Raw genomic sequence first — 27,287 nt, 5'->3', positions numbered from 1 at the left:
CTTCCCTGTGATGAATACCAACTCTAATAGAGCTTTTCTAGAATAATTTTAATGTGGAGTTTCTGTCAAGTCAGTCAAGCAACACGACACCTAAAGTAAAAGCTTCATGAATACTTTTCAGGGTTTTTTACATGGTTATTTTACTGCTGTTGATAAGAACTTCCTATTTGGAGGTTTGTGATTTTCTGTAATTTTGTGCCAGACAACTGCAGAATTTGGTAACAATTTGTTAGTATGCAGTGACCTGCACCAGCATAATATCAGCAAAGGAAAACTGTACTGTGTGGATGAGTATTTTAAGTCAAACGTATTAATATTCTCTCTTTAAACAGATAAAACGAAAACTTCGGCTCAGAGACGGCTATATTTAGTGTGCCTTTTGAAATCCCTAATATGATGTGTATGACAGTTTTTAATGCAGCCCTCCTGTGAAAAGCAGAAGGTGGTGGCGTTGCAGATATCTTTGTCACATGCCCATCTTTTATGTGTCCACAGTTCACAGTCACTTATCTCTGATGATCTGTACTGATTATCAGAATCTTTGTGCTCTACACGTTGATTTAAGAGGCTTGCCATGGTTACAGAGCCTCTGATTCTATGGTAATGACAATATTTATAGCTACAAGCAGATTCCAGTGTTTATCATAGTTTTAATATTGCTATAATTTTCTTTGCTGTAGAGTAGCTCCTTGGTCAAGTTGCACTCATTATCTGTTTTTACTGTCTATATAATTTCAGCAGGAAAATATTTTTACTTTCCTTCTCTAACCTAAGTTCTGGGACATCAGAATATTTTTGAAATTGGAATTAAGGTTGTACCTTTTTCAATTGCGAATGTCACCATAAGTTTTGGGATGTTGCCTCTCTTGTGAGAGACACGGACATTGCAACTCCTGGGCAGGCAAAGCCAGTCGTGTTGTAGAGAGAATTAGGTTCTCAAGTTGGGAGTACCAAAGTTACCACTTCAACTCCCACTGGTCATTCAGTCATTGATAACATCGTCAGAGTCTGTCCAGGGTTTAGGAGAACTCCAGCATCAATTGGTGAACACATTTACTACAGTGTTGGCCACTTCTGAAGTGTACAGATTAAAGATGTGAAAGATGACTGAATCAATTATTTTGATATTATGTTTTATCTTGTGAAATTTATTCTTAAACAATTTTTAGGTATTTTGTTATATTCCTGCTGCTTTCCACTGTATCCAGGGTGGTTTCTCTATACTTTCTAAATTTTGGGATGAGATCCTGTATCATTTCAAGCCTCAGGACATACTCTGCTGTGTGCCATCGTTTTAATCTGGTTTCATCTGGAGAAAAAAATCAGTGTATAAGTGGCATAAAAATGTGGTGGATCTCACCAGCTAGGCATGTGACGTGGGCTGTCTGTGTGATTTAAGCACAAAAATCCATTTCGTTCTGGAATACTAGTGGTCTTCAAAAGAAGAAAGGTGAAATTAATTATACTTTTGCCCTGCTTGGATTCTGGTCTCTAGGTTTAAAATGTAAAGTATTGCACTGAAGCTTAGGAATCTCCATTTATTTCTAAAAACAGAACAGTAAAACAATTCAATTTTTAAAAATAATTTTAAAAAACTCCACCATTTAAAATAAAGAAAGCTTATTTTTAAAAAAAATAAAGGACTCAAATACTAATGAATCATTAAACTATGATATGCTAGTACCAGGTGCCTTCAAGACCAGTATTGTAACTCTGATCTGCCAAAGCTGACCTTAGACAGACTTACTCAAGTCTAAAGATGATCAATAAACCTGCTAGGTTCTTGACTTTTGCATCTGAAAGTTTTGTACATTATTATATTTTTTCCTCTGAATGTGTAACTGGCATGACCTGAGTGACTGGACAGCCAGCTCCTATGTAAACCTTGCAGTTTTCCTAGCTTTCCAAGAAGCGGAAAAAACATTTTCACCTTATCCCTGTTCAATTATTTTAAAAAATACAGTATGATACATTAAGTCAGAAGATAATGTGAAGGGCTTTGGATCCTGAGTGGATGGAAGCATCCTCCTTGCATCCTTCATTTCAGCAACTAGGTTCAAAACAGGGCATCTTCTGTGAGCTCTGCCTGCATGGCTGCATTTACAGCATATAGGTTTTTGGATTGAATTTCTGAAATACCTGATTTTCCTCATGTGTTCTTACAGTGTGAGCATTCTCCCTTATAGCTTAGATTTTGTTATGTCTGTAAAGTATTGGAATGGTAATGACTCTTAAGAAACCTAAGAAAGTTTCTTGATATATTCCCAAGCTCCTTTCTCTCTCCACTTGAAACATATTTAAATACGTTCTGGTATTGCAGCTTTATAAAATGGACATTTTTATTTAATAAAAATATTATACTCTATGGATGTTCATAGAAAATTCTGTCCTGTGAAAGTGTGATGTGGTTATTTTCAGTATGAGATTGCGTATGATTTTTTATTCTATGTTCCTTTGACCCCTACCTGGTGAAAATACTTAGTATGAAATAAAGCAAATAGCTACATTAACTCCACGTAGCTGAAGTGCGACTTCAGAATTAACTCATGTTAATTAGTTGCTTTACTGAAGCTGTAACTTTTCAATGTTTGGTATGTTAGCAGATGAAAAGCTTATAAATATAGTAGTTATCAGTTTGAGTGAATTGATTATAAATTCCAAGTTTTTCTGGCAATAAAGCATAGAGAGTATACATTTAGCCAGTTTGGTCTTACGGACCATAAAGTAAAATTGGTAAAATCTAAAGAATACCACTAAAGAATAGAGAAAATAATTTCTAGTCCATCCAAGAACAGTCTGCAGAGCTTTCACTTGTCTTAATTCTTGGAAGTGCTGATAGCTCTTTGCTCTATGGGGTAGCAGATAGTGGCCTACTAAGATTCTTGTAGTCCTTGGTTCCCTCTTTCTTTACTTGCAGAATTTTTCTGCTGATAGATAAAACTCTGTAGTTCATCATTGGCTTTCAGCTGAGAGTACACATAACATTACTTGATTGTTCTGAAGTCACAAGCAAATATCTGTTCATTTACATCATTTTCTTAAAGTGATTGTAATGATGGAATGGTATTTTTATCTTTTAATGTACACACGTGTGCTTACACATACCCCAGCTCACAGCTACATGTAGGAAGAAGGTAATTGATTCATGTGTATCCTTGGTCCTAAGGTCATACAATGAATAGGAGTAGTAATACTTAGTAATACTTAGTTGGAAGTATTGAACATTCTTGGAACCACGAAATGGAATGAATTAATGAGGTTTTGCTCAGCTGCTTGCTAAAGGTTTTCCAGGAATAAAACTATGAATAATATGATAGAAGACCAAATACTCGTGGAATATGAGAAGCTTTTCATAGGGAAAGAATTGCAGCTTTATGAACCAGAATTTTCTAGTGTCAGGGAGATCTCTCTAACCAATTTTTTACTTGGTTACTGTCTTCTACTGTCATTTGTCATAGCTGTCAGGAGCTTTTTGACAATCTATTTCTGCAAAACGTTATCATCAGGTTAAGATTTACAATTCTTCCATTTGTTATCATCATACATTGATTTGATTCTCACAATATTTGTGGAAACTTTCATGAAACTATTACATACTTGGTATCATTTTTTCAGTGAGTGGTGAAAAACCACCGGACCGGTGAATTCAAGTTGTGTGATAAGGTGCAGAGAGCTACTTTAATACATATTTTAAAAAAAGATTTTTCTTAAAAACCTATGTAAAATGGCCTTTTAAACTATTAAAATTGGGAAGGCTTTTGCTTAGAACAATTTGTGTCTCTTATTGTCCTAAGTCAAGATTAGCTCCAGGATGTAAGTGTGTGTCTGTGTAACCTTAGCTACACGAGAATCACATTATCATAGAAGGTTACTTAGGTTCACACCCAGGAGTAAAATCCCATGTCACTGAGTCATTTTTACTTTAATTCTCTGAAACAGAAATCTTTCTTGAACTCAAACTCTGTATCTCTCTAGTAGTTTACTATTCCAACCTTTAAAACTGAAATTTGGATTCGTTTTGAATTGTGGACATTTCTGTGTGACGTATCATAATATCATACATTTACAAAACTATTACGATATAATTTTGTATGTTATTTTAAGGAAAAGTCTGTTTACCTAGTTTTTCTATTAACGCATCATACTGACCACAAATTACCGTAAATGGGCAGATTGGTGCATGGCAATTTATTTCTATACTTTTAAACTGTAATTGTAGGAATGATGGCTGTATTTAAACCAAGCATAAAATCATGAATCTTTGCAAAAATATTTTTATTACAGAAGCTGAGAAAAATAAGCGACAACATTCTTGATCAAAGGCCGTCATTTATCATGATTATGACTGCTATATATGTGGTAGGAAAATAAAAAGTGCAATTTCAGATTTATTGAATATTTGCATTTCTTTTTAGATTATCGACATAATGGGAGAGATCTTCAGAGTTCAACGCTATCAGTGCCAGAACAAGTCATGTCATCTAATCATTGCTCTCGATCAGGGTCCCCTCACCGTGGAGATAGTATAGGACGGACTAGATCATGGTCTCCTAGTGTCCCTCCCCCACAAAGGTAAATTGCTGTTTGAACATTCAGTGTATAAATTTACGTGCTGTTGATCCTGTGAAAATCCTGTGAAAATATTGGAAAGAATCTCCTGACCTTCAAAATGGGATTAAATTAAATAGATTTTATGAAATTATGTAAAGCCAATGTTTTCCTTACATTATATTGATGTCTAGAAATTCATCTGATTTTGTATCTAAGGAAAGAAAAATTCTTCTCTAGATTTCTATTTTCAAGAGCTATTTAGAAGGTGCTTTATAGCATCTGATGGTTTGACATTTTCTCAGTGTTTGTCAGTGGTGTTTTCAATCCTTTTCTCTGTGCAGAATTAAGACCCTGGGAGTGCCATACTTCTTGCCCGTGGTAGCTTTCTTTCTACATTTTTTTTTTCAGACTCATAAAGTATCAATAGTAAATTGACACACATACAATTTTATACTGAAAAATGTCAGCTCTTGATCTTGAGAAGCTTCTGATAGCTTTTTATCTTGTAAAACAAAAGATCAGGACATTTCTTCCAAAAACTGATGAATTTGGTTAATTACTACTATTTCATTAAATATATTGTTTAAGTAGGAAGTAAGAATTTTCCTGCAAGGATAAGTTTTCTTAAGAGGAACCAAAAATATAGATGTAAAGGGGAGTGAAGCCCATGTTCCAGTATTTTTTTTTACTATGTATGGGTAGGTTTTCAATTACTCTAATGCAGCTGGAATAAAAGGAATAAGGTAATGTTCACAACTGTCATTTAATACTGAAGATCTGGCATCCAATATTCCCAATAAGGTACGTGTGTGTATTCCTTTCTTCTACAGCCATTCTGATTCTTGTGTTCTGCTTTCTTTTCTGTTATTACTGTTCTTTCTGTTAGCTTAAAATTCTCTTAACTTCATATTCTCTTACTTATGTGTTTACTTACCATTTCCCCTAACAGATACAGACTAAATGATATCATTTTCCATTAGTGAAGTATTAGGATTCCAAATTATCCCATATCATCACAGACAGCTAACAGGCAGAAACTGTAAGTTTCTACTTGAAATCTAAAAGCCTACATAAATACAGCCTTGCTTTAAATGAGACGTGCTGGTAATCAGATAAATAGTAGACACAGTGGGGTCTATTTTGATTTCAACTATACTAATTTCGGACTAAGTAATTGCCTGTGCTAACTCTCCTGGAGTTACTTTTATGAGATACAGACATAAATGTGAGCAAAATCTCTCTTTTTTTCCTCTCTCTTTTCTCTGTCTCTCTTTATGTGTGTGGCGGGGTGTGGGTGCTGTGTGCATTTTGGGCAGAATTTCTACGCAAGCTAGTAATTACTACTTGTCTTGCACCATTGAAAGGCCTTTTAATTTTCTTGTTATTTTGTGTTCCTTACGTGTATGAGATGTTTCTTGCTTCCTGATTTTCTTAAAGCTAATACTTTAAATATAATTTTGAACTTACAGAGTAAACCACTTCAGCTGTTTCCTACAATGTCACAGTCAAATGCGTTATTTATCTAATATTTCCCTGCCTACACCCCAAATAATTTCTTTGAGGATTTGTAGAGCCTAGAGAATTGGGTTGCTTGAACTTGAGACTTTGTAGAAAAAAAGAAGCATCATCTTTGAATTACAGAAATGCCCTTTTTAACTCTAATGAAAATCTAGCTGTATCTGGCAAAGCTGTAAGCATTGTTAATCACATTTCCACCATGCTTAGCTGGATTTGTTATGTATGTGCTGCTACAGGTATGTTCTAACTGCAGTGAGCATGTTGCACATGCAGAGATTTCAGTTACTGATTGCCTCTGCAGACAAGGGCTCTTGGATCACAGAAGCTCAAGGTGCTTCATGTCATATAAGTTATTTTGCAGTCCTCAGTCCTTCTACTGGATCTTGTTACTGAATGTGTATAGCTTGAAGCCCTTAAAGTTCACCCGTGCAGAGGTGAGAACAGGTTAAAAAGTCTTAAATAGAACAGTAGAAGACTCCTGTAATGTTTTCAGCTAATTCATGTAACGGGCTGTGTGATTCTGACTAGATCAGGATGGAGTTTAGACAGGCACTGAACAACGTCACGTTTAGCTTTTTCTAAGAGTGCATTTGAAGAAGCAAGATGAGGGCGACTGTAATGATCTGGATGAGGGGGTGAAGTGCACCCTCAATAAATAAACAAACAGTACCAAGTTAGGCAGGACTGTTGATATGCTTGAGGGTACGAAGTCTTTGCAGAGGGATCTGGATAAGCTGGATCAATGGGCTGAATATGATTGCATGACATTCAACAAGGGTAAGTGTCAGGTCCTGCTCTTGGGTCATTACAGCCCCATGCAGTGCTGTAGGCTTTGGGAAAAGTGCCTGGAACGTTGCCCAGCAGAAAAAGAGCTGGGAATGCTGGTTGACAGCTGGCGAAACATGAGCCAGCAGTGTGCCCAGGTGTCCAGGAAGCCAATAACATCCTGGTCTGTATCACAAATAGTGTGGCTACCAGGACTAAGAAAGTGTTGTTCCCTTCTACCCTGCACTAGTGAGACCGTGCCTTGATTATTGTGTTCAGTTTTGGGTCCCTCTTTACAAGAAGGATATTGAGTTGCTCAAGCATGTGCAGAGAAGAGCAGTGAAGCTGGTGAAGGGACCAGCAAGCAAGACTTACGTGGAGTGACTGAGGGAACTGGGGTTGTTCAGTCTGGAGAACATGAGGATGAGAGGAGATGCCATTGCTCTCTACAACTACCTGAAAGGAGGTTGCAGTGAGCAGAGTGTTGGCCTTTTTACTCAGGTGGAAAGTGATAGGATGCAAGGAAACAGTCTCAAGTTGTGCCAGGGGAGGTTTATTTTGGATATTAGGAAGAAATTCCTCACCGAGAGGGTGGTCAAGCATTGGAACAAGCTGCCCTGCAAAGTGGTGGAGCCACTATCCCTGGAGGTATTTAAGAGACCCATGGACATGACACTAGGAGACGCGGGTTAGTGACGGGACTCAGTAGGTTAGGGTAATAGTTGGATTTGCTGATCCTGAAGGTATTTTCCAACCTACATGACTCTGTGAGTCCACAGAAAGTGACTAGGCTGAAATGGTGTGGTAAATCTAGTAGGATGCTCAATATTCTCCTCCATTACCAGCTGCAATTACACCTTTTCATTTGCTTGTGTGTTACTTGGTTGCTTCACTCCATGCACGTTCTGTCAATTGCAAGGAGTTTCAAAGGAATGGATAAATAAAGTGTGAAAGCAACTTTTCTTATATAACAAGTTCCATTGGAGAAAGCATGTAATTTCCTGGTAAATATTAAATCTGGCAAACAAAGGCATCCATAGCAGAGTGAGAGAGAACTGATGCAGTTTAACACTTTGTTTGAAGTACAATAAATATAGTTGTGTAGGAAGTTAAAAAGCAGCATGAAGTCAGAATCTGATATAGCAAAGAAATCTAAAGAAGAAATTATTTATTTGGAGCAGTAAGCCTAGAGCACAATCTTAATGAAAGCTGTTTAAGCAGACAGGATGGTACTGGGATTTCAGGACTAAGGCTAATAGTTTGGGCAGGAGTTCTGATTGTGTGGGCAAAGAACAAATATCAGATCTTTGGGAATTTTTGCAAATAAATGACAACTTGATAAAGCTTTAATATTTCAGTCAAAAGAAGGGCTGAATAGCAAAAAATAACACTAGAGACAGAAAAATGCACGTTTTTTGTTTGTTTGTTTTTTTGAAACCTGAATAGAAAGAGAGACTGTGGATGAGAATTGATTGTTGGTGGAAAAGGTAGAAAAGTCAACAGAGAACAACAGAATACCGCTCTGCATCCATTTTAAAGTAAAAATATGCATGAAATAATCCAACTGTGTGGTAAAGGTATTTTAGTATACATCATTTTGGTATAAATGAGGTGGTTGAAACATGTACAGAGGAGTTATGTGCCAGACAGTTATAGAGTGGAAGGTGGAAGAATTGTACCTATTTTTGATATGGAAAATGAAATATTTAGTAGTTGAAGTCAACTTCATATTTGGCTTCATGAGACCCAAAGTGAAGAAATCACAGAATGGTTGGATGGGACCTCTGGTGGCCATTTGGTCTGACCCCCTGCCCAAGGAGGGCCATCTAGAGCACGTTGCCCTGTACAGCGTCCAATTAATTTATTAAAAGTGGAGTAGAGCTAACAGCAAAAGCAAATAGTGCAACGTCTTTATATAGCACTTCTGTGCAGAAATAATTAACAGCATAGCCTGTGGTGAAGGATACATGTGGAGGATGACACTTGCCAGGGACTGGCAAATGACAGAAGGTAAGGATGATAGGTACCAAAAAGACAGACAAAGAGACAAAGAAGAACACAGAAACTGGAATAAAAGAGAAATGAGGCCCACATTAGGGAAGACTGCAGGTGAGAATGGGAAACAGAATTTCTTGACCTAAAATGTGAATTTACAAGGAGGGAAGCACACGTACCCTGTTATTCAGATCCAAACAGATCAATCATGATTTAGCTATCCAATAACTGTCACATATAACTGTTGCCTTCCTGTCTTGCCATTCTTGTAAATTTGTTTTACAAAGCAGAAAAGTGAATTTAGTGTGATTCAGTCAGTATTGATGGCTAAACTGAGTAAAGCAATCTATAGGCAAGGCTTTGGTCTCACACAGAACAAAACCAAACAGATGATTGATGCTCTTGAACCAAGTCTACGCTAAGTGTGCCACTTACAGTTGCTATTGGAAATTTAAAAAGTTTAATTAACAATTCTGTCTTTTTCAGATTCTGTAATAATGAGATTACAGAACAAGCTTTCCACTCAAAAAATAAAAAGAAAAATCAGCTCTTTTATTTAGATGACATGTTTTTATCAGGCTTCACTGTACTGTAACAGCCAGCAGTAGTAATTGTGTGTTAATACAGTTTACATGTTTATAGTATTACCAGGCTCAAGAGCTCTTCAAAAATTCTTTACAGTATATGTTTCAACTGGGAAGGTAATTTTCATTGAATGTACATATTTGGAAAGACTAAGGAATATTTGATTAAAATTTACCATTTTAATAAAATAATTAATACTCTCTCATTTCCAAACCAAACAAATATCAAAGCAAAGCAGAAAAAACTCTATCCTTACCATCGGGGTTATCACCTTTGTCTGCAGAAAAAAAATATTACCTTGAGATTTTAAATTATGTGAGCATGAAAACATACAAAAGACAGGTCAGCAAACCCATCTCATTTCCTTCATGTTTGCTAACAAGTGTCTGTACAAACGAGTAAGGGGATGTGGCGCAGGTGCACCCAGAATTCAGAATCTGCTGTCTTTTATCCCTAGTCGGAATGTGGATCAGGGACCACGAGGGACACGATCTACTCCTGCTCATTACAATACCCTGAACCGAATGGAAAGACACCGTGTAATAGATGACCACTACTCTCCGGACAGAGAGAGGTAAATATCTGACAGGAATTAGAAACAGCTGTAGCCTGCATTCATCAGTGTGCATACTTCAAATCTCTAAAATAGATTACAAAAAAAATCACTTACCTAGTCCTACAGGTGAGCATTTCCTCACTCATTTAAAAATATTCAGTGTGCACAAGGCTGACAAAACAGTGAATGCTGTTTACCTTTGCTAAGAGGGAAACTGAAAAATCTGTGACAAATTATGCTATAAAAACAAAATAGCTTAGTTGTTCTATTTTATTAAAATATTTTATGTACTATATTCATAAATTCTCTAAGTACTGAATACCTCAAAAAATTAACAATGGACTTGGTCATTTTTGCTGCTGAATAAAGAGACATAAAGATAATTTGAGCTCAGTAATAATATAATACTCCTATTGTATACAGTCCAATTAAAAGACATAACAAAAGTATATTCTAGGACTGTGTTTGTCTTTTCTAAATTTCATGAGACATTTGATGATAAAATTAGCTATTATAGCAGTATGCAGTAGAATGAAATTGGGGTCTTTGTGTTTAGAAGCACATGACTAATGTTTTGCCTAATCGAACTACCTAAACAATGAACAAAACTGTAGCAAACTGTATGAATTATAATGATATAAAACAGAATTGCAAGCTCTAGCTTGCTATTATAGTTAATTTTGCTGGATTAATTGTGGTAGTGCCTTTGTGCAGTTACAAAAATATTTCTAAGATCTTTTCCACCTCATTGTCTTCAGGTCAGGAAATCACAAGTATGACATAGTTGAACCTCCTTTTTTTCATTAAAATATTTGACATTTCTGTTTATGCTGCAGAAAAATGCTATAAAAGCATTGGCTGATAAGACTAGCTGATTTTTATACAGATGGAAATGACTTAAGGATTTTAAGCTGTTTCCTTAGAATAAAATTAATAATAATAATAATAATAAAAAATAAAAAAATAAACAGAATGCTCTTGGGATAATACTAAATTGATAGCAAGACCAGTCTTCCTTGACAGGGTCTAAACTTATCCTTAGAGACTGTGCATGCCTCATGGAACGTTTTTGGGTTTGTTCACTGTGTGAGTTTGCTTGCTGCCTCCCACATATATGCATAGCTGTGATAAGTGGTCTGAAATACAGCATTGCAGTTTTTCCCCATCATTTAATCAAATATCCCGTAGTGAACTGCCTTGGGTTAAAAAGAAAGCGAATCTAGGTTTTTTTAGAACACGTGAGAAAAATGTCAGAAATTTGTAAATTATGAAAGTATTGAATTTTCACATGACCATTCTTGATGAGTAGACGTTTTCTTGTTAGGTATGTTCTGAAACTCTGAATGGAGGTATGCCATCTGTATTTTCCAAAACGCAGAAGTTCTTCTGTTCCTTCATGGTTAGTGGTTGGCTAGGCAATTAGGTTGTTGACTAATTATACCTCTGTTGCAACATACAGTCTCTGAAGCATCTTGGACCTAGACAACACTATAATAGAAAAAGACTAGTCCCAGGCATTTATAACATTTTATATTCATTGTTAACTAACAGTGATTTTAGGAGTGGAAAGATTATTAGACTTCAAATTATGTTACTGAATATTTCTCTGATGCCATCTGCATTACATAAGAAAGGATGGTGCATGCACAAGTCCTTGGAATAACACTTCAATAGCATTAACTGTGAAAACTGCTGGAAATGCAGGCAGTTTGAAGTTGAGAAACTGAACTTTTAAACAGGTTTATAAACTTTTTTCTTGTCATCCTTATTTTGTTCCACACCCACCTTTGTGAAAAAAAAAAATCGTACTTTGCTTTCCCACTGCTCTGATGGTTTGCTGTTTCCACGGTCCATTTATACCTTGGAGCTGTTTGCAAAAAAAGGGACTTTGAAAAAGTACCTTCTCGTTGACAGGTTCAGTTGCTAAGTTAAAATATGGCAGCGAATATGTGTAAGAACCTTTCTTCCTTCCTTTTCTAGGTAATTCAGCATAGAGTTGTCTAACATGTATGGTACTAAGGAGTTAGATGCAACAGAGTATGAGAATGTCTGATGACCTCAAGGCTGATGGCAATGTGCACATTCCCTCAAAACCAACTAGTGAAAAGTTAGAAGTGGAAATCAGATTATTTAAAAAAGCAGAAAGACAGACATTTTTAGTTTAGTTAGAGATGATTTTAATTTCAAGCACCAAGCTTTTAAATATATCAAACTTTGCTGTTGATATTTATCAACTCTGATGTTGATAAATATATCAAACTTTGCTGTTTCATAAAAAAGTGTAAAGAGTGCTACTAAGAGGGGAGGATAATTGTGTCCTCCTTGGATCTCCCTAGTGTATCACTTAAAAATCGCTATTGAATAATAGATTAGAAAAAATGGATGATCATAAATGGATGAACAATAATAAGTGGATGATAGAATTTTCTTGTGTCAACCAAATTTGATTCATGCAAGCTGTAGCAGTGGAACAGTCTTGTTTTGCATTCAGAATTACTTACAGACTTTGCAATAAGCACAAGACAGTCAGGATGCAAGTGTACTCCAGTCGTTCCATTTCCACAGAAATACTTGGGAATCAACTTCCCAGTCTAATACGGAAGCTGGAATATTAATTAAATGGTGAGAGCTGGTCACAGAGAATGAACATTGAAAGGAATGGCTGGCTAACCTTCTAATGCCTCATCTTCACTGTTGAGTGAAGTATCCCAAGCAGTAAAGACCAAGTCAAACTCCCCTTGCACAGTAAGAACAGGAGGGAACGCAGCATGTGGTGCAGTGAGGCACTCTGTGTACATGTGTGTGCTTTCAATATGCTTCTGAGCCTGGTTTGTTATGTGAAGCCTGTGCCTGGTTACTAAATACTAGAATTAGGCAATCTGAATTACTGACATCTGTTTTGTTACCCTCATGGTTTACTGAATTTTATGAAGGTGTGAGGAAATGGACAACTAGGTGAGTGAAACCAGAAAATTTTAAGCCATCACTCTCTGTTCATTGAAAAAAAAAAAAAAAAAAAGGCATTATAATGCTTGCCTATATCTGTGGAACTGTGTTGGAATAGTGGAAATCTGTTTCCACCTGATGCAGGGGAGAGAGAGAAATTGTGTGTGTGTGTTTATGTAACTGGTAGCATTGCAAAAGCTATAGTACTTCCTCATCAGACTAATTTTATTACTTTAATGTAAGTGAAATGTGTTACTGCTGCAGATTGCCCTCTCTGTAGCAAAATATGTAATGTTTCAGAAATTTGTGAGGCTGCAGACTTAAATTTTTATTTTGCCATACGATCATTTGACATTCTTTTGCCTACTTTTGAGTGCTATAATGTAGAAAATAAGGAGTGTGTGCTAAAAGGCTGCAAGTCTAAATGGAGGTTGCCAAATAAAAGTATCTTGGAGATCTTGTTTCTTTTTAAAAATCTGCTGTGTGTAAAACATGGCCATGTCTCTGTGGTCTTCCATGTATTCCTACCTGCATGTGCACCAGATCATGATTTTCATGAACAGCTCAAAAGACATTTTTATTTTGGGTTCAGGTCTGGAACATTTTGGAGTTGTTTTGCACTGAGGCAATGCACAGCTTAATGGGAGCAACCACTTTCATTATGATTTTATTACATAATGACTTACTTACATTATGCTTTTAGGAGTTCTAGACTGGCTGTTAGCCAAATCAAAGTTTTGCATGTCTTAGTTTTCAACAGGGAGAAGTAGGTAAGTCAGGGGCATCTCTGGTGTTTTGCTGTTAACATACTTATAAAAATCTATAAAATATATTTGAAGCTCAAGACATAAAGTATAATAACAACAAAACAAATAAGAGTATTGACTGGATGCTCAGAAGACAGACAGCATTTAAACCTTTTGCTCTGCATGCTGAAACACATAAACCACAGAACAATCTGCAGCCTCCTAATGTGCATCCTATCATATTTTGACCTAAATGATGTCAGTCGTTCTGTCTTCAACACAGATATGGCATGTACCTTTCCTTTCTTGATTAGCTTGCATAATTTATGGCACAATATTATGGTACATCAATGGAAATCATTTCCAGAGCAGGAGAGAGACATACTTACATGAATAATACATGTAATATGATTATTGCAGCTAGAAAAGGTGCATATTATGAAAATGCTACAGACTATTTAGGCTATATATTCTTGATTTATGGTGAATTACTTGATTTATGATGAACTCCAGTAAGCTACTGGAGACACAGTTCTACACATTCATCTACACACTCATGTAGAACTAATTTTTCCTCTTAATGAATTCAAACATGGTATTATTTTATTTTTTTTTTTTGTGTTGCACTTGTAAGAACATATTATAATGCATTCTTATATATTATAAATTAGGTAGCACGTATAACCTGTTCTAAACAATAGGGAAAAGTATAAATAGCTAACAGTGCCAGAGGACCAGGTCAAGTATAAACTAATGCTTACTTGAAGTCGATGTATGGACAAGCAGAGTTTTGAGTGGTAAGAAAGCATATATCAAACTTGTCAAAGTTTGTTATATATCAGACAGTATATGTGAGTATATCTAAACGGCAGATTACTCTGATTGTAAATTCCTGAATTTAAAAAATGGTTGAACACTCACAAGCAAAAGTGTTGGGACTTGATAAGAGCACTAGAGCTCTGAGTTTCTACAAGTATTAGGACAAAACTTGATACCAGAGATCAGGCATTTACGATAATTTAGTGGGGATTTGGGAAGTAGTTAGGAGTCAAAACTGAAGCCAAGCATTTACTGCTGGTGTTTCATTCGTATACCAGTAAGTGATGGGAACAGTCTGAGGTTTTCTGTCTTGTGGACAGTAAGTTAAGCTGTGTGCAAATAGCAATTGCCATTAAATTCATATTCTGCAACACCCACCACTTGAAGACCTAGTTTTGTTTAAAGCTCTTCTTTTTAACAACTATTTTAATATATTGCATTTATTTGATTTTGAAAGATTGTCAAGAAAATTTGTCAACAATTCATTGAAGAGAGAAAAGGGGAAGTGAAAGTAAATTGTTAACATCAAATTGCTACCTACCAGATGGAAGCACTAAATTACTTATTAACCATAATTTAATATTTGCAACAGTTTTGCAGTCCTACTTCCAGCACTTCATCTAAATCGTTTAAAGGCATATTCCTATAGACGTAGCCTGTGAATAACTACAGAGTGGTGAATATAGACTGATATGCAGATGTTTGCCATTGTTGCATATATCATAGCTGCTATAGGGTAGACTCCTACATTTTTATTTGATTGTTCTTCCTGTGGGTGTGCATATGTTCTAAAGGAAATTTTATGAACATGACGGAATTATTTTTTAATGCTTCTTGGCAGCATGATGACTACTGAGCTGTTACGTGTAGGCCAATTTTAGTATTCAGGTCCCTGTATTAGTTCAAGGACACTAATACAATTTACAGCCTGCTGTGTAGCTCTATGATTATTTTCTTAATCATTAGTCCTTCTTAGGGCTTTGCCTTCTAATTTTCAACTAATTGTGTGAAATTGGGCCCCACTGAACGGTGTACAGCTCCTCATTCATGTACCAACCTGCCTGAAAATAAATTATATAACCAGGGACTTAAGTTACACTCTTTTTATAGTGGTGGCTATGTGCTTTTGCATTTGTTTGGGAAGCAGTGAACACAAACACCTCTTATACTACATATAACTATCCTAATATACTTATAAGGAATATTTACATGTGGCTGATTGATATATTTTATCTATGTACAAAAGAGACAAAGATAATATGTGTAATATAGCTACCAGTAACAATTTGTCTGATTACTAGAAGATCATTAGCTACAAGCAAATTAAGACATGAAAAGTAAAAGTGTTTTGTACTTCTACTGTGGACTTTTGTTACTAGGCATCACTTTAAAATACCCCAACTTCAGAGGAGCTGTAGACCAGGGACTCTCTTCTGCATTGTAATAATTCATTGTAAATTGTGAAAAAAAGTACATTTAAAAATATGTATTTTCTGTACTTTGTACATATAATTTGTACTAAAAGAGAAGTAATAGTCTATTTTAAATAACTTGAGAATGTTATTTTTAAAAACTTGAGAATTACTGCTGTAATGTATAAAAATGTATTTTTTTATTATTATTTTTTAGTTTTATTCAAAGTACAAACAAAATGTGAATACCTTGTTTTCATTATTTTGAAATGCATGGATTTCTTTTCTGGTATGTTCTGTTACGTCATATGATGAATATCTCTTCATTAGTTATTTGAGTAATAATGAGGATTTCATGTAGGTTCATCTTTTATCACAGTAGGATAAATATTAAAGAACACCCTCAGAAACAGTAAAGCTCCAGAGCTCGCTGTGTGGAGGCAGACTGGCAGGTTTCCCAATGGTGTTAGCCTTTCAGACAAAGTAAACCTCTGCCAAAGGTATTGTTCATACTGAAGTTATCACTGCCTGCAGGCAAGGGAATGGGCAATATGACTTCTGGAGATTGCTTTCAGACACACATGTAGCCCCTGTATTCTCAGATTTTTATGTCTTGTGTTGTGTGAAGTGTATCATTCCTTCTCCATCTTATTGTCTCATATTTGTTTTTTTTTTCTTCCTGCCATCTGCTCAGTCATTATGTTACTTTACCTCGTTACCGGTACACCCAGTCCACAGATCACCATCATAGAGATGCCAGGTATATGTTTTCCTCTGTGTGACTCTGTGTGGATCATGCATGTACTTCTATGTACCTACATGTCCACTTCTGCTTTTCTGAGTGTGTGTGTAGTGGTAGAAAACTTGGAAGTGTTGAGTTAATATCAGCATTAGATTTCCTAACATAGTATGTAGACAATCACTGTGTAATTCTTCATATACTTCCCTTTTAAATTTTTTTTCACTGCCAAAGGACTGCAATTGGTAGTACATGAACATGAGACTATCCTAACATTATTCCAATGTGTTTTAAAAAGTCAGTAAATAAGTCAACAAACTGCTAATTCAAATTAGTTCTGCTAAATTCACCGAAGTTCCAGCTGAGTATTCTTCAAGTATTTCTGTTGCTTAAGTTTCTTGCTTTTCATATTGTTTTGTCCTCATTTCACCTTTGTGTTGCTTTTCATTGTGTTCACCCTTTATGTTTTGGCAGCCAGGATCACACAATGTATCCTCTTTTTTGCGAAGATGCAATCAGATTACTTCGCTCCCGTAAGATGTGCCGTACCTATTCTGAGGGTGCTTACTATGATCTTGAGAGGTATAATCGATGTGGAGCATATTGTTAGTTCTACCTCTTGCACTTTGACAGTACTGTGTTTGGTTTCCAAACTAAGGATATGATCGATGTTTTAAGTGACAGATACACACAGTGAAGTTGTTTCATGATATATTTTATGATACTCTGTGAGTATGTATATATTTAAGACTCAGTACTATGGCAGAATTATAATAAAAGCTAAAGAATTTTATAGAAGTCAGTTTCATAAATTAGGTTATATGGTTATTATGTATAAGGGTCTTTGTATAACCCTTATTTTTGCTGGAATTTTTCAAAGCGCTTTTAGTACTTATTATTCTCTTTGAAATAATGAGGAAATACTTATCTACTTCAAAGTACACAGAAATAGAGTCTTTCTGAAATCTCATATTTTGTTTAACTGAAAAATGAAAAATACAGTGAAATATACAAGTACAAGCTTATGTTGTAGGTATTTATATAGTGCTTATTCTGTAATTTATGGGTACTTGTATACATTCACAACGACTGTGTGTGATTACAGACAATCAGCATTCCTATTTATATCTAAAAATAATGTAGAGAGAAGTTAAGCCCATAATAATTTCTGTGAAGTAATTATGGTTGAAATACAGTTGCTTTTAAGAGACGAAATACGACATGCTGTTGTTGCACTACAAATGCAAAAAATACTACTGTGATTATGATATTTTCAGCAAATATTGCAAAACAGAAGAAAGACTACATGGTTGTGAATGGATAGGAATAAGGATATAAATCCAATAAACCGTAATCCACTTAAAAGGAAGTGGTGGCTTCGTATCTTAAATAGTAGTTATAAAGGTTGATATGGCCGTTGCTTTGCAAGAGGCTCTATATAAAATTTTTCATGCCGAGCACTAAAGAACTGTTGATATATTAACTTCATAACTTCCATCTGGATATATCTGGATATGAGCTTCTCTGACAATTTCATTAGGGTTTGCTCAGGGTTCAAGGCATATATAACCATTTTTTTGTAGGTGTAAAACTAGCTTTTGATACAGAAGAAAAATAGAGTCTGGAAATCTTACAATATCATAGAATTATTCCTTCTAAAGAAATATTGCTTTGGAAAAATTCTGCAATATATTAGACGTTATAAGCTTTAGAACTCAGTTAACATTTGATTGGAAATGATGCTGTTTTGCATGAAACCTGGTATGAAGTAAGTGCGTACTCAATAATTCAGCCCATCTATAAAAACTTTATTAAGGAGAATGATTTTTATTTTGTTTTCTGAAAATATGGAATGAAAATTGCTCATAGTTACACTTTTTCAATAGTTAATCTTTATATACTGCTATGTGCCTTAGTTATATACTGGTATTTGCATTGGTTTATCTGAACCTGTTTCATATTGCTGGCTGTATCTGTGACTGTTCAGATATTACTGATAGTTGCAGCTATTAAATTGTCTTAGTTTGAGAAACATGACTTGCAAATATTCATCTTTGTTTCTACAAAAATTAGTCTATCAAAAAAAATAATAAAGTAAGATCAATGAAAATTAAGGACAAAAGTGATAATAAAGTGTTCAGAAAGATGAAAAAGACAGAATTTAAGCAATGCAATGGAGTAAATCTTTTCCAGGGCTTTGTTTATGAAAAGGCCTATTAAAGTTAATTCCTCTTGGGTCAGAGAGGAAAATCTAAGATGAAATGGCATGTCCTCAGCTCCCTGTTAGAGCAGTATCTTGAGATTCTTGGGTCTAGGAACTGATCCTGGGTCCTCTGCTCCTCTTGAATCCAGGCTCCCTGTGAGTACGTTAGCGTTAAGTTACTCAAGTCATCTTACTGGATATGAGCTGTTCTGAGTAGCTCATGGTTACTATCATTTTTTGCTAGTTTTTTGTCCTTTTTGTTTTTCCATTTTCTGCCAGTAGTTCTCTACGCATTTAAGGACCATTTAAAGCATAACCATTATCCAATTTCTCATTATACATTGCAAAACCCTAAGTAATTTCTTCTTCTTTAAGTTTTGGAAATACATGAAAAAATGCTTCTTAAACAACATTTCCTCATTTATCTTTACACTTTTTTTTTTTTCTATTTATTTTTTTCTGGTTTAGTGCCTTAAAATACATTATTGTTGCAGGTCAAGGTGTTAGTCACATCTTCTTAGTTCCATCTGCTTAATCAATGTCATGTTGATAGAAGCAGCAACCTCTCTTAATGTCTTTTATTTTCACTTTTTAAAGCATGTAGAATAACTATTTCCAGCTTCCGCTATTCATCAAAATTGCACAGATTGTTCTATAATGTCCAGCATTCATGGAAGAATCTTTCATCTGGAACAGAGTTAAATCACTGTAAATCCACCAGTGTGGATGTCCTACAGACAGGACAGATATACATCAGTCAAAATTACTTGTCTTCTTTATTATTCCAGGCTCATTTGGTTGTGTATCTGAAAGTCATTCACAGCCAGCCCATTAACTCTTTTGTTCTCTTCAAGAATTTTGTCTATCAGCTTTGATAATCTTTAGTTCTATACTTCTATGATGAATTTCCATTATGAAGAACCTGAATTTCTGCATTCATTCTTAGTCTATGGCATTTTGACATTTCTTTTTGTGATAGTTCCCCCTTTTGAAGGGGTCCAGCTATTTCCCTCCCAAAGGAAATGGAGGCAATGTTGACAAGACACTTGCTCCAACATATGTCTGAGAAAGACAATAGGCACATGTGCAGTGTCAGTGACTACACTGCCATTTGGACACTGGCTTTCTCAAGTACTCCCTGTACCTCTGTACCCCACTCCAGTTTTTCTTGGCTTTTTAATGTGGCAGCACTAGCCGATATCAGTTCACACTGCTAGAGCTACCCAAATTGAACATATATCATATATATATATATATACACATATATATATATATATATAATTGACATCATGGCTGGGCATGTAGTGCTATAATTACATTCTTATTTATATCCCCCAATTCACAGTTTTCTGGATTATTGCAGGCTAGTTCATAATTTGACATTCACCCATTTTAAGTTGTCTGACATAGACATCATCTCAATAACAGAATGATCTCAAGATTTTTATCCAGTTGTTTTTTAAATGAAAATATGCTGTTTTTCTAGGTTTAACAATATTAGTAGTTCCTCCCGAATAAATATCTTCTGAAAGACTCTCATAGCATGAAATTACTTCTCAACTTTTCTATCTCAGAGCTCATCTTAGTCACTGAGGACACCACACTTTGTGCTATTTTCATTTTTTTCATTTACCAAATGAGGTTTAAGTTCGGAAGACAGTAAAAGGTGACTTCTGCACATTTTGTGTAAAATGTGCAGTTTATTTCAATCTGCAAATTTCTTTTGCTTCACTTAAAGAAACAAACTTCTGCTCCTATTCTGTTCTTTGGCTTTCATTTTACCAGTCAGAAATTTTGCAGACTCCATATCCTATTCTCGGTGAAATTCCCTGGTTGCTTAAATTCTGTTTTCCTGTTGATGTAACTTTTCACTCCTGAATTGTATCTGAATATAATTAGAAAGTAGAAGTTTAAAATTTCTTAGTTATGAAAATATATGTTCAGAAGATACTGCTGAACATGTAGTAGATAAATGTGTTCTGTGTTCATTGCTATCTTAAAAATACAGTGAGAGAAAGTGCATCATAAAAGAAACAACCTTTAAAATGTCTGAAATACCTGTGCTGTTTATTCCATATTCAGGAGGACTAGGCATGAGAGAAGAGTGCCTAATACATATTATGATGACACAACCTATACTCCTGAAAGGTATTTTTATTTCTATCATAAAAATAGATAAAGATGAGTAATGCATTTTTCCTGAAGTGTAGTCTAAAATTTTTAATTCATCTAGAGTGATGATACTTAAGTTTATAGTGCACCATGTGCAACATTTTATTAAATACAGACCAACTAATCTCCAGAGCTTTAAGTACTTCATTTTCTTTTAGCCCTTTATTGCCTTCACTCTGGAGCTTTTTTTAAGGGTATCTCTTATTCAAAAAAATAATAAAAAAAAAAAGTTCATTGGAAGATGTGGGAGGAAAACTGATTAGTGCATAGCAGTTAGGTATAACTGAAGGCTTTTCCCCACTTAACTTACTTCTAATGGCTAACATTATCAGTCACAGAGAGTGATTATAGGAAAATTTAGAATCGTCAATTTAATTCTTTTAATATCTTACGTGACTTAAGAAAGTCCTCAGCTTTTGACATGTTAATGCCCATACTGACTTAAAAATGACTGAAAGTCTTCAACCTGATTCTGAGTGCTTGCTGTGCTGGAGCCAAAAGCACTATTGTTCTTCCTAAATTTTTATAGGCATATAGTGAATCACAGTGAACATAACTAAAATCTGAAGTGTAATCTGAAAGCTTTCAGAGTATCTCTGGAAGTAGTTATTTGATAATAACATTTCATGTTTAAAGAGAGACACAAAGTTCAAAAAGAAAGATATCCAAAGAAAGAAGCAAGTTTACATTCCTATCCCTTTATACAATTAGACCTTTACATTTCTTTGTCTGTTTTTAAAGCAATATCTGTTGTCCGTATACAGTATGCGAACAGGTAAAGCAAGAATTATTTACTAATAGCAAGAATTTTATTTTTCTGCTATGAATAAGCAGTCATATTCAACAAAAACTAAACTGCAGTTTTAAAGCCAGTCTTGTTTATTTATGGTGCCTATAACAAAGCACTTTTTCAGAAGAAGCTTACCTAAATACTGGCTAACTGGAAACACTGGCGTCAGTTTTAAGGATACATACAAGCAGGGCAAGTGTAAAGATACACCTGTCCTTCTCCCTCTGTATTCTAATTAAGACTAAACTAAATCTAAATCTAATCTAAGTTAAATTATACCAAAATATCTTTCATCCAGTCAGTGATTCTGGCTACAAAGTATGCCAAAAATGTCATTACTAGTGCCAATCCAATTTGATATAGAAGAAACAAGAGCAGCTGAGCAACACTCACATATGCTGCACCCCATACTGTTTTCCCTCAATGTAATGACCAGGAAGATTGAGATCATGTAGTTTGTGAATATATCTCAAAAATTCAGATTCTGAAACCTGAGAAGTTAGCAAAAAATGGAGTTATGCAAGAAATCCATCATGTATTGTGCTATGGTTCCTGGAAAACAACAATCATTAAAACCCTCTGATATATATTCAATATTCAAGCCATTAAACAGTTCGACCTGCAGAGTTTGGCTGGGACTTTCAGTACAGACAAAGGAAGACTTATATTCAAGTTGGGCACACCTTGATCCCTTGATCTTTTCTGAAAATCTCTGCCTTGCTTCTCACCCATTGTCATGTGGAAATCATTGAGTAGGACGACTGCAGTTCCAATGCTATACCCAAGCAGGACATTGAAAATCTGGAACTCCAGATACCCAGTTGAAGCTCCTTGACCAAATAATAGATGGTTTGCATATATTCTTAACATACTGGGATAAAGCTGCCAAAACAGATTATCCTTTGGTGTCTGAAATCAAAGCATCATTTTTGTCCCATTGTTTCTTTTCTCCATGGCTCTACTTTCAGATAAAATGTTTCTACATGTGTTTTGATGTTATCTTCAATTTATTTGTTGAAACACTGCTGCAAATGTTTAGGTAGCCCATATTTAATACCTGGAGGAACAATATAGGTATAAAATTTAATTGGTTTTCATTGATCTGAGTGAAGTGAGTTTTCTTCTGCTTCTTAACCATATAAAACAAGCGAATAGAAAAATGAATAAATTAGAAAAAGTTAGGCATGTGGAGTTAAAAGCAGTATTTTACTACATTGTATTTTTGATTTTAGTATTTTGCTTCTCAGAATGTTATTTTTGTGAATGGTAAATCTCCACAATTACTTCTTAATACTCCAAAAATTCAATAGCCATTGAAAACCTGAAGATTTTTGTGTAAGAAAATATTAGGGATCAGTTAGGCTTTATGGAACTGAAATTCATAGCTAAACTGCTGAAAAGAATCAAGGTAAAATATAATAAGAATTCTGTCAAGAAAAATAAAAAATAGAGTGCTTGTTTTTTAATTTAAAAAGATTTGATTTTCTTCATACCTAAGAGAAAGTAGGAAATGTACAAAGTGATTTGGAAACTGTTGGAAAGCTTCCCATTTTATTGAGAAGTGATCATGTCATATGAATTAGACTGTTATTATTAATACATATGTTTCTTTATAACACTTCTTTATTTTAACTGCATTGTAAAGGTGGTACAATGGTGCAAGTTCATGGGCAGATCATGTAGTCAATGGTTCAGCTGAAAATTATGGGTAAGTAAAGAGTGTAGTGTTGCAGATGTAGCTAAAATGTATTTCTGATCTTTATAATAAGAATTCGTTTATTATTGTACTAAATTTATTCCGAATAAGTACATTTTTTCTTTATCTCTTGCTTTCTTGACTCAGAACCAAGGCACATTTATGTCTTTTTTTTTTTTTTCCAAGATTAAGCTGTTTTATTCAGTTACAGATAGAAAAAGAACATTAATTATGTTTGAACTATTTTTAAAATATGTTCTCACTGTTAAGGGCTGCTTTAATGAAAAAGGGCTTTTTAAGTGATAATACCTGCCTACATTCACGCTGCTGGGGCATGTGCCTTTGAGACCTAATTCTTTTTAGATTTAGAAAAGTCCTAGCTCCAACTGTCTAACCTATCTCCCCATGTGATTGATGTATCACCCATGTAAAGCACTGTGTACATTAAACTCTTCAGTTCTTCCCACCTGTACTTGGCTCCTGATCAAAGGAACACACAGATTTTCCTTACAGAAACTTTTGCTATTAGTTTGACTTCACTGCTTCTCCCTCATTTTCTTCTAGCTCTTGCAACATTTATCTTTATTTTTACTTGTTTCCTTTGTGAATATGCGCAGAGCTTGCTTTCTTCTGCCTTTCTATGTCTTCTAAATAGGAGGTGGACTATGCCAGTGACATATTTTGGCTGACTAAAACTAACATATGGTATGGGTCCAAGTTGCTGATAAATCCTTAAGTTCTTGAGTTAAGCTCCCACTGATTTGCTGGGAATTTTTCTTTGATAAAGTCTAATAAGAGTTACAAAACTGTATCTAAAAAATATTTGTTATGTAATTAATTGTGTAATTATACAAAATAATTCTGTGCATGGGTATCTCAAAAGCTATAATTTTGTGCAAACAAATTATAACGTAAACTCTCCATGAATATTGAACTAGTTCTTTGCATTGGTTTATTTTTTACTTATCCCTAAGTTTAATGTTGACCCTACTTTGAATTTTAGGATGCTATTTATTCTTTTGTGGCTGTACAAATGAATATATATATCTTTGCAGGTACAGTCATGTACCTGAAACAGATAATTGGAAGACTGTAGGGTACTCAGTTGTATAAAACAGCTTTATACTGAAAACAGAATTACCTAAGGGGTTACTGACAGTTCACCTGTAGTCCTAATGCCATTTAAAGAAAATTGTAATTCATATTTGTCCAATATATGTTGACTAATTCCTATAAAAGGAATTCAGACAGTAAAGGAGAATGTGACTTTGTTGACTTGAAACTAAGTAAAGTGGCATAAGACATTTTCATGAAAATTTCTCTGCTTTCTGGATGAGTTTATAAGGGTCTTTTGGCTTAACATCAGTGCAGCCATAAAGACAATTGGAACAATATTTCTTTACTAGCTCTTTGAGGCAGAGTTCCACTGATTGCTGACTCTTCAAGTGTTTTCAGTAAATGCTTTTTTTGTGCCACCAGCAAGGGTTGTGTGTAGTTCTTCCTGGGAAAGTGCACAAGCATACTGAAAATGAAGAACATTTGAAGAAGGCTGAAAAGTGCTTAGTGTAAACAAGGCTTTTGTATTTGCTTGTGATAATCGCATTAAAATAGTTTTAGCTTACTTCACTTGTCTTAGATTTAGTACAGTATACATCCTGACATAGGTAAGTATCTGAGAAAAAATCAGATTTGTAACGTGAAAAAAGAACTTATTTTTAGTGCTCTGTCCCAATTTAAATTTATCTCCAAAAGCTGTGCAAAAAGAAAGAAAGGATAAGAACATTTGTTGCAAATCAGTATGACTTTTAAGTACACTGTAAGGCATAGAACATACTTTAATAGAATAAGGACTACTGAAATGGATCAGGTTCTGTTCATATCAGTAGATTTACTGAACACCTTTAATGGTAACAGTGTGATATTTTGCTCTTTCATGATTTAAGAGCTTTAAAGATAACAAAGAATTACATAACTGCTTATCTTGGAATGATCTGATTGAAATCCTGTTCTTCTCATCAAGTGACAAAACTCTTGTTGTCTTGTTGACATTGAGGTCAGAGTCACAGGTATACAGCAAGAGGTTAAGAAAAATAAACATGGATATGCACTATTAAGCGTAGTTTGAGATATTTTATTAATTAAATGTCTGCCACATTATTGATCTTCTAAAATGTTAACTTAAAAAAAAAGAGACCAACTACAACTTGTACAACTCAAGTTTGAATTAAGACATGAAAAAAACAAACACAAACTACCAAGGACAAGTGCTTTGCAAATTTGGTATTTAGTCCTGCACAGTACGAGGGCATATTTAGGTACACGCTTGATTTTGAGCCTACATCTAATTCACATAATTAGTCTATAGTCTAAGTGCTCTCTCTGCATTTGAACATTCAAGCCTTAGTGGGAAATGCTGCTCTATGAGTTGTCTTATATACCACTTACTCTTCAGTCATGAACAATATGTTCATCAGAACCCTTGTGTGTTTGTGTCACTCTTCATACATTATGATCACACGTTCAAGTTGAGTGGGTGAAATTTTGTATTCCAAAATGGGGAAAAACTGTGTAAGAAGTTAAAAAGCTGGAACAGTTGTACTTAGGAATATTTCTAATATTTTAATTAAAATTTAGATGGTTATCCTAGAGGGAGTCACATAAGTATATTCAGACTTGAGCTGGGCAGGAACTGGGGAGAAAGAAGATTTCATTTCTCTCTGAGAATTTTGTGTTTCCAGCTTTTGAATGTTTATCATAATCTTCAGTGAATCATCTTAGGAAGATGCAGGTATCTGTTCCTGCCATGGGATTATTTAATTTGTGTCAACTGAGTGTTTTTGTTAAAGATGCTAACAGTTAGAAATAGTTAGTAAAAGACAAAAGTACTATAAAAGGAAACTGGCTGTATAGGTGAGAATGTATTTTATAAGTACCAAGACACAATTGTGTAAAACCAAACATTTAACATATTATAGCATAATTCTACTTAAATCTCTCAGACTTTTAAATTAAAATTGAAAGAACACCTCCATACATTTCATATTTTAAGTACAGAATAAAAATATGATTATATATTAATATGAGAAATTTAACAGGTCAAGCCAAATAAATCAGTAAGATATGAGGAGACATAAATGTTGCTTGCATTCTTTGGTCCACCTTAGTGTGAGGAAATTCTAAACTTAAAGGCTCCTTTTTTGAGAAATTACCTTTAAGTAAAATACTGGAAACCGATTCTTAAACTACTGGAAGTTAACTGGTTAAGTTAAACTACTGTTACTAGCTCGTTTGCAGTACTTTCTGATGTTTTAATGCAGATACATATAGCATCTGTGACAACTGGTTTTGTTGGTATTTGATTGTAATAGGTAGCATAACTCTCTGGCTGCATCCACAGAATCATAAAGTAATTTGGGTTGGAAGTGACCTCTTAAAAACAATGTGGCTAACTCTCTACAGAAAGGCCTTTGCTATTTGTCAGTAAACTACCGTAAAATCTGTGGATGAGAAGATGCATCACAGAGAGTAAATCTCTATAGATGTAGCTGCACGTGCTTTCTTTAAGCATTTTAGCAATTGCATCATGCTATCATGTTAGTATGATTAACTATGTCTACAACAGAGTCACTAACGTGACTGCAGTGCCATATACAGATACCTAAGCAAGCTGTAAGCAACTGAGTTTCTGTAGCGGTAGCTGCCTGCACGTAGCAGTGTGGAGCACAGCGTGCCTGGGATCACAGCCGAGTTCTCCGCTCTGTCTGCATAGCTGCATTAGCTGTTAGAAAAGTAGC

General features: G+C 34.9%; 1 protein-coding gene across 25 annotated transcripts in view; it reads left to right on the top strand.

The window, feature by feature from the left end:
• Positions 1–27,287, top strand: part of RIMS2 (regulating synaptic membrane exocytosis 2) — a 450,137-nt gene that overhangs the window by 286,322 nt on the left and 136,528 nt on the right. For 18 of the 25 annotated variants that reach the window (XM_072034396.1, XM_072034395.1, XM_072034398.1 and 15 more), the window contains 2 exons: positions 4,416–4,572; positions 9,872–9,988. In XM_072034396.1, coding sequence (XP_071890497.1) covers positions 4,416–4,572; positions 9,872–9,988 — 274 coding nt within the window. Of the gene's footprint in view, positions 1–4,415; positions 4,573–9,871; positions 9,989–16,587; positions 16,654–17,106; positions 17,215–20,917; positions 20,984–23,442; positions 23,506–27,287 lie in introns of all 25 variants that reach the window. The other 7 variants (XM_072034389.1, XM_072034391.1, XM_072034409.1 and 4 more) reach the window with 1 other exon arrangement.

Source organism: Anas platyrhynchos, chromosome 2, assembly GCF_047663525.1.
Source record: "Anas platyrhynchos isolate ZD024472 breed Pekin duck chromosome 2, IASCAAS_PekinDuck_T2T, whole genome shotgun sequence".
NCBI lineage: Eukaryota > Metazoa > Chordata > Aves > Anseriformes > Anatidae > Anas > Anas platyrhynchos.
Note: the sequence above shows the minus strand (reverse complement) of the source record. Positions and strands in the feature narration are given on the sequence as shown.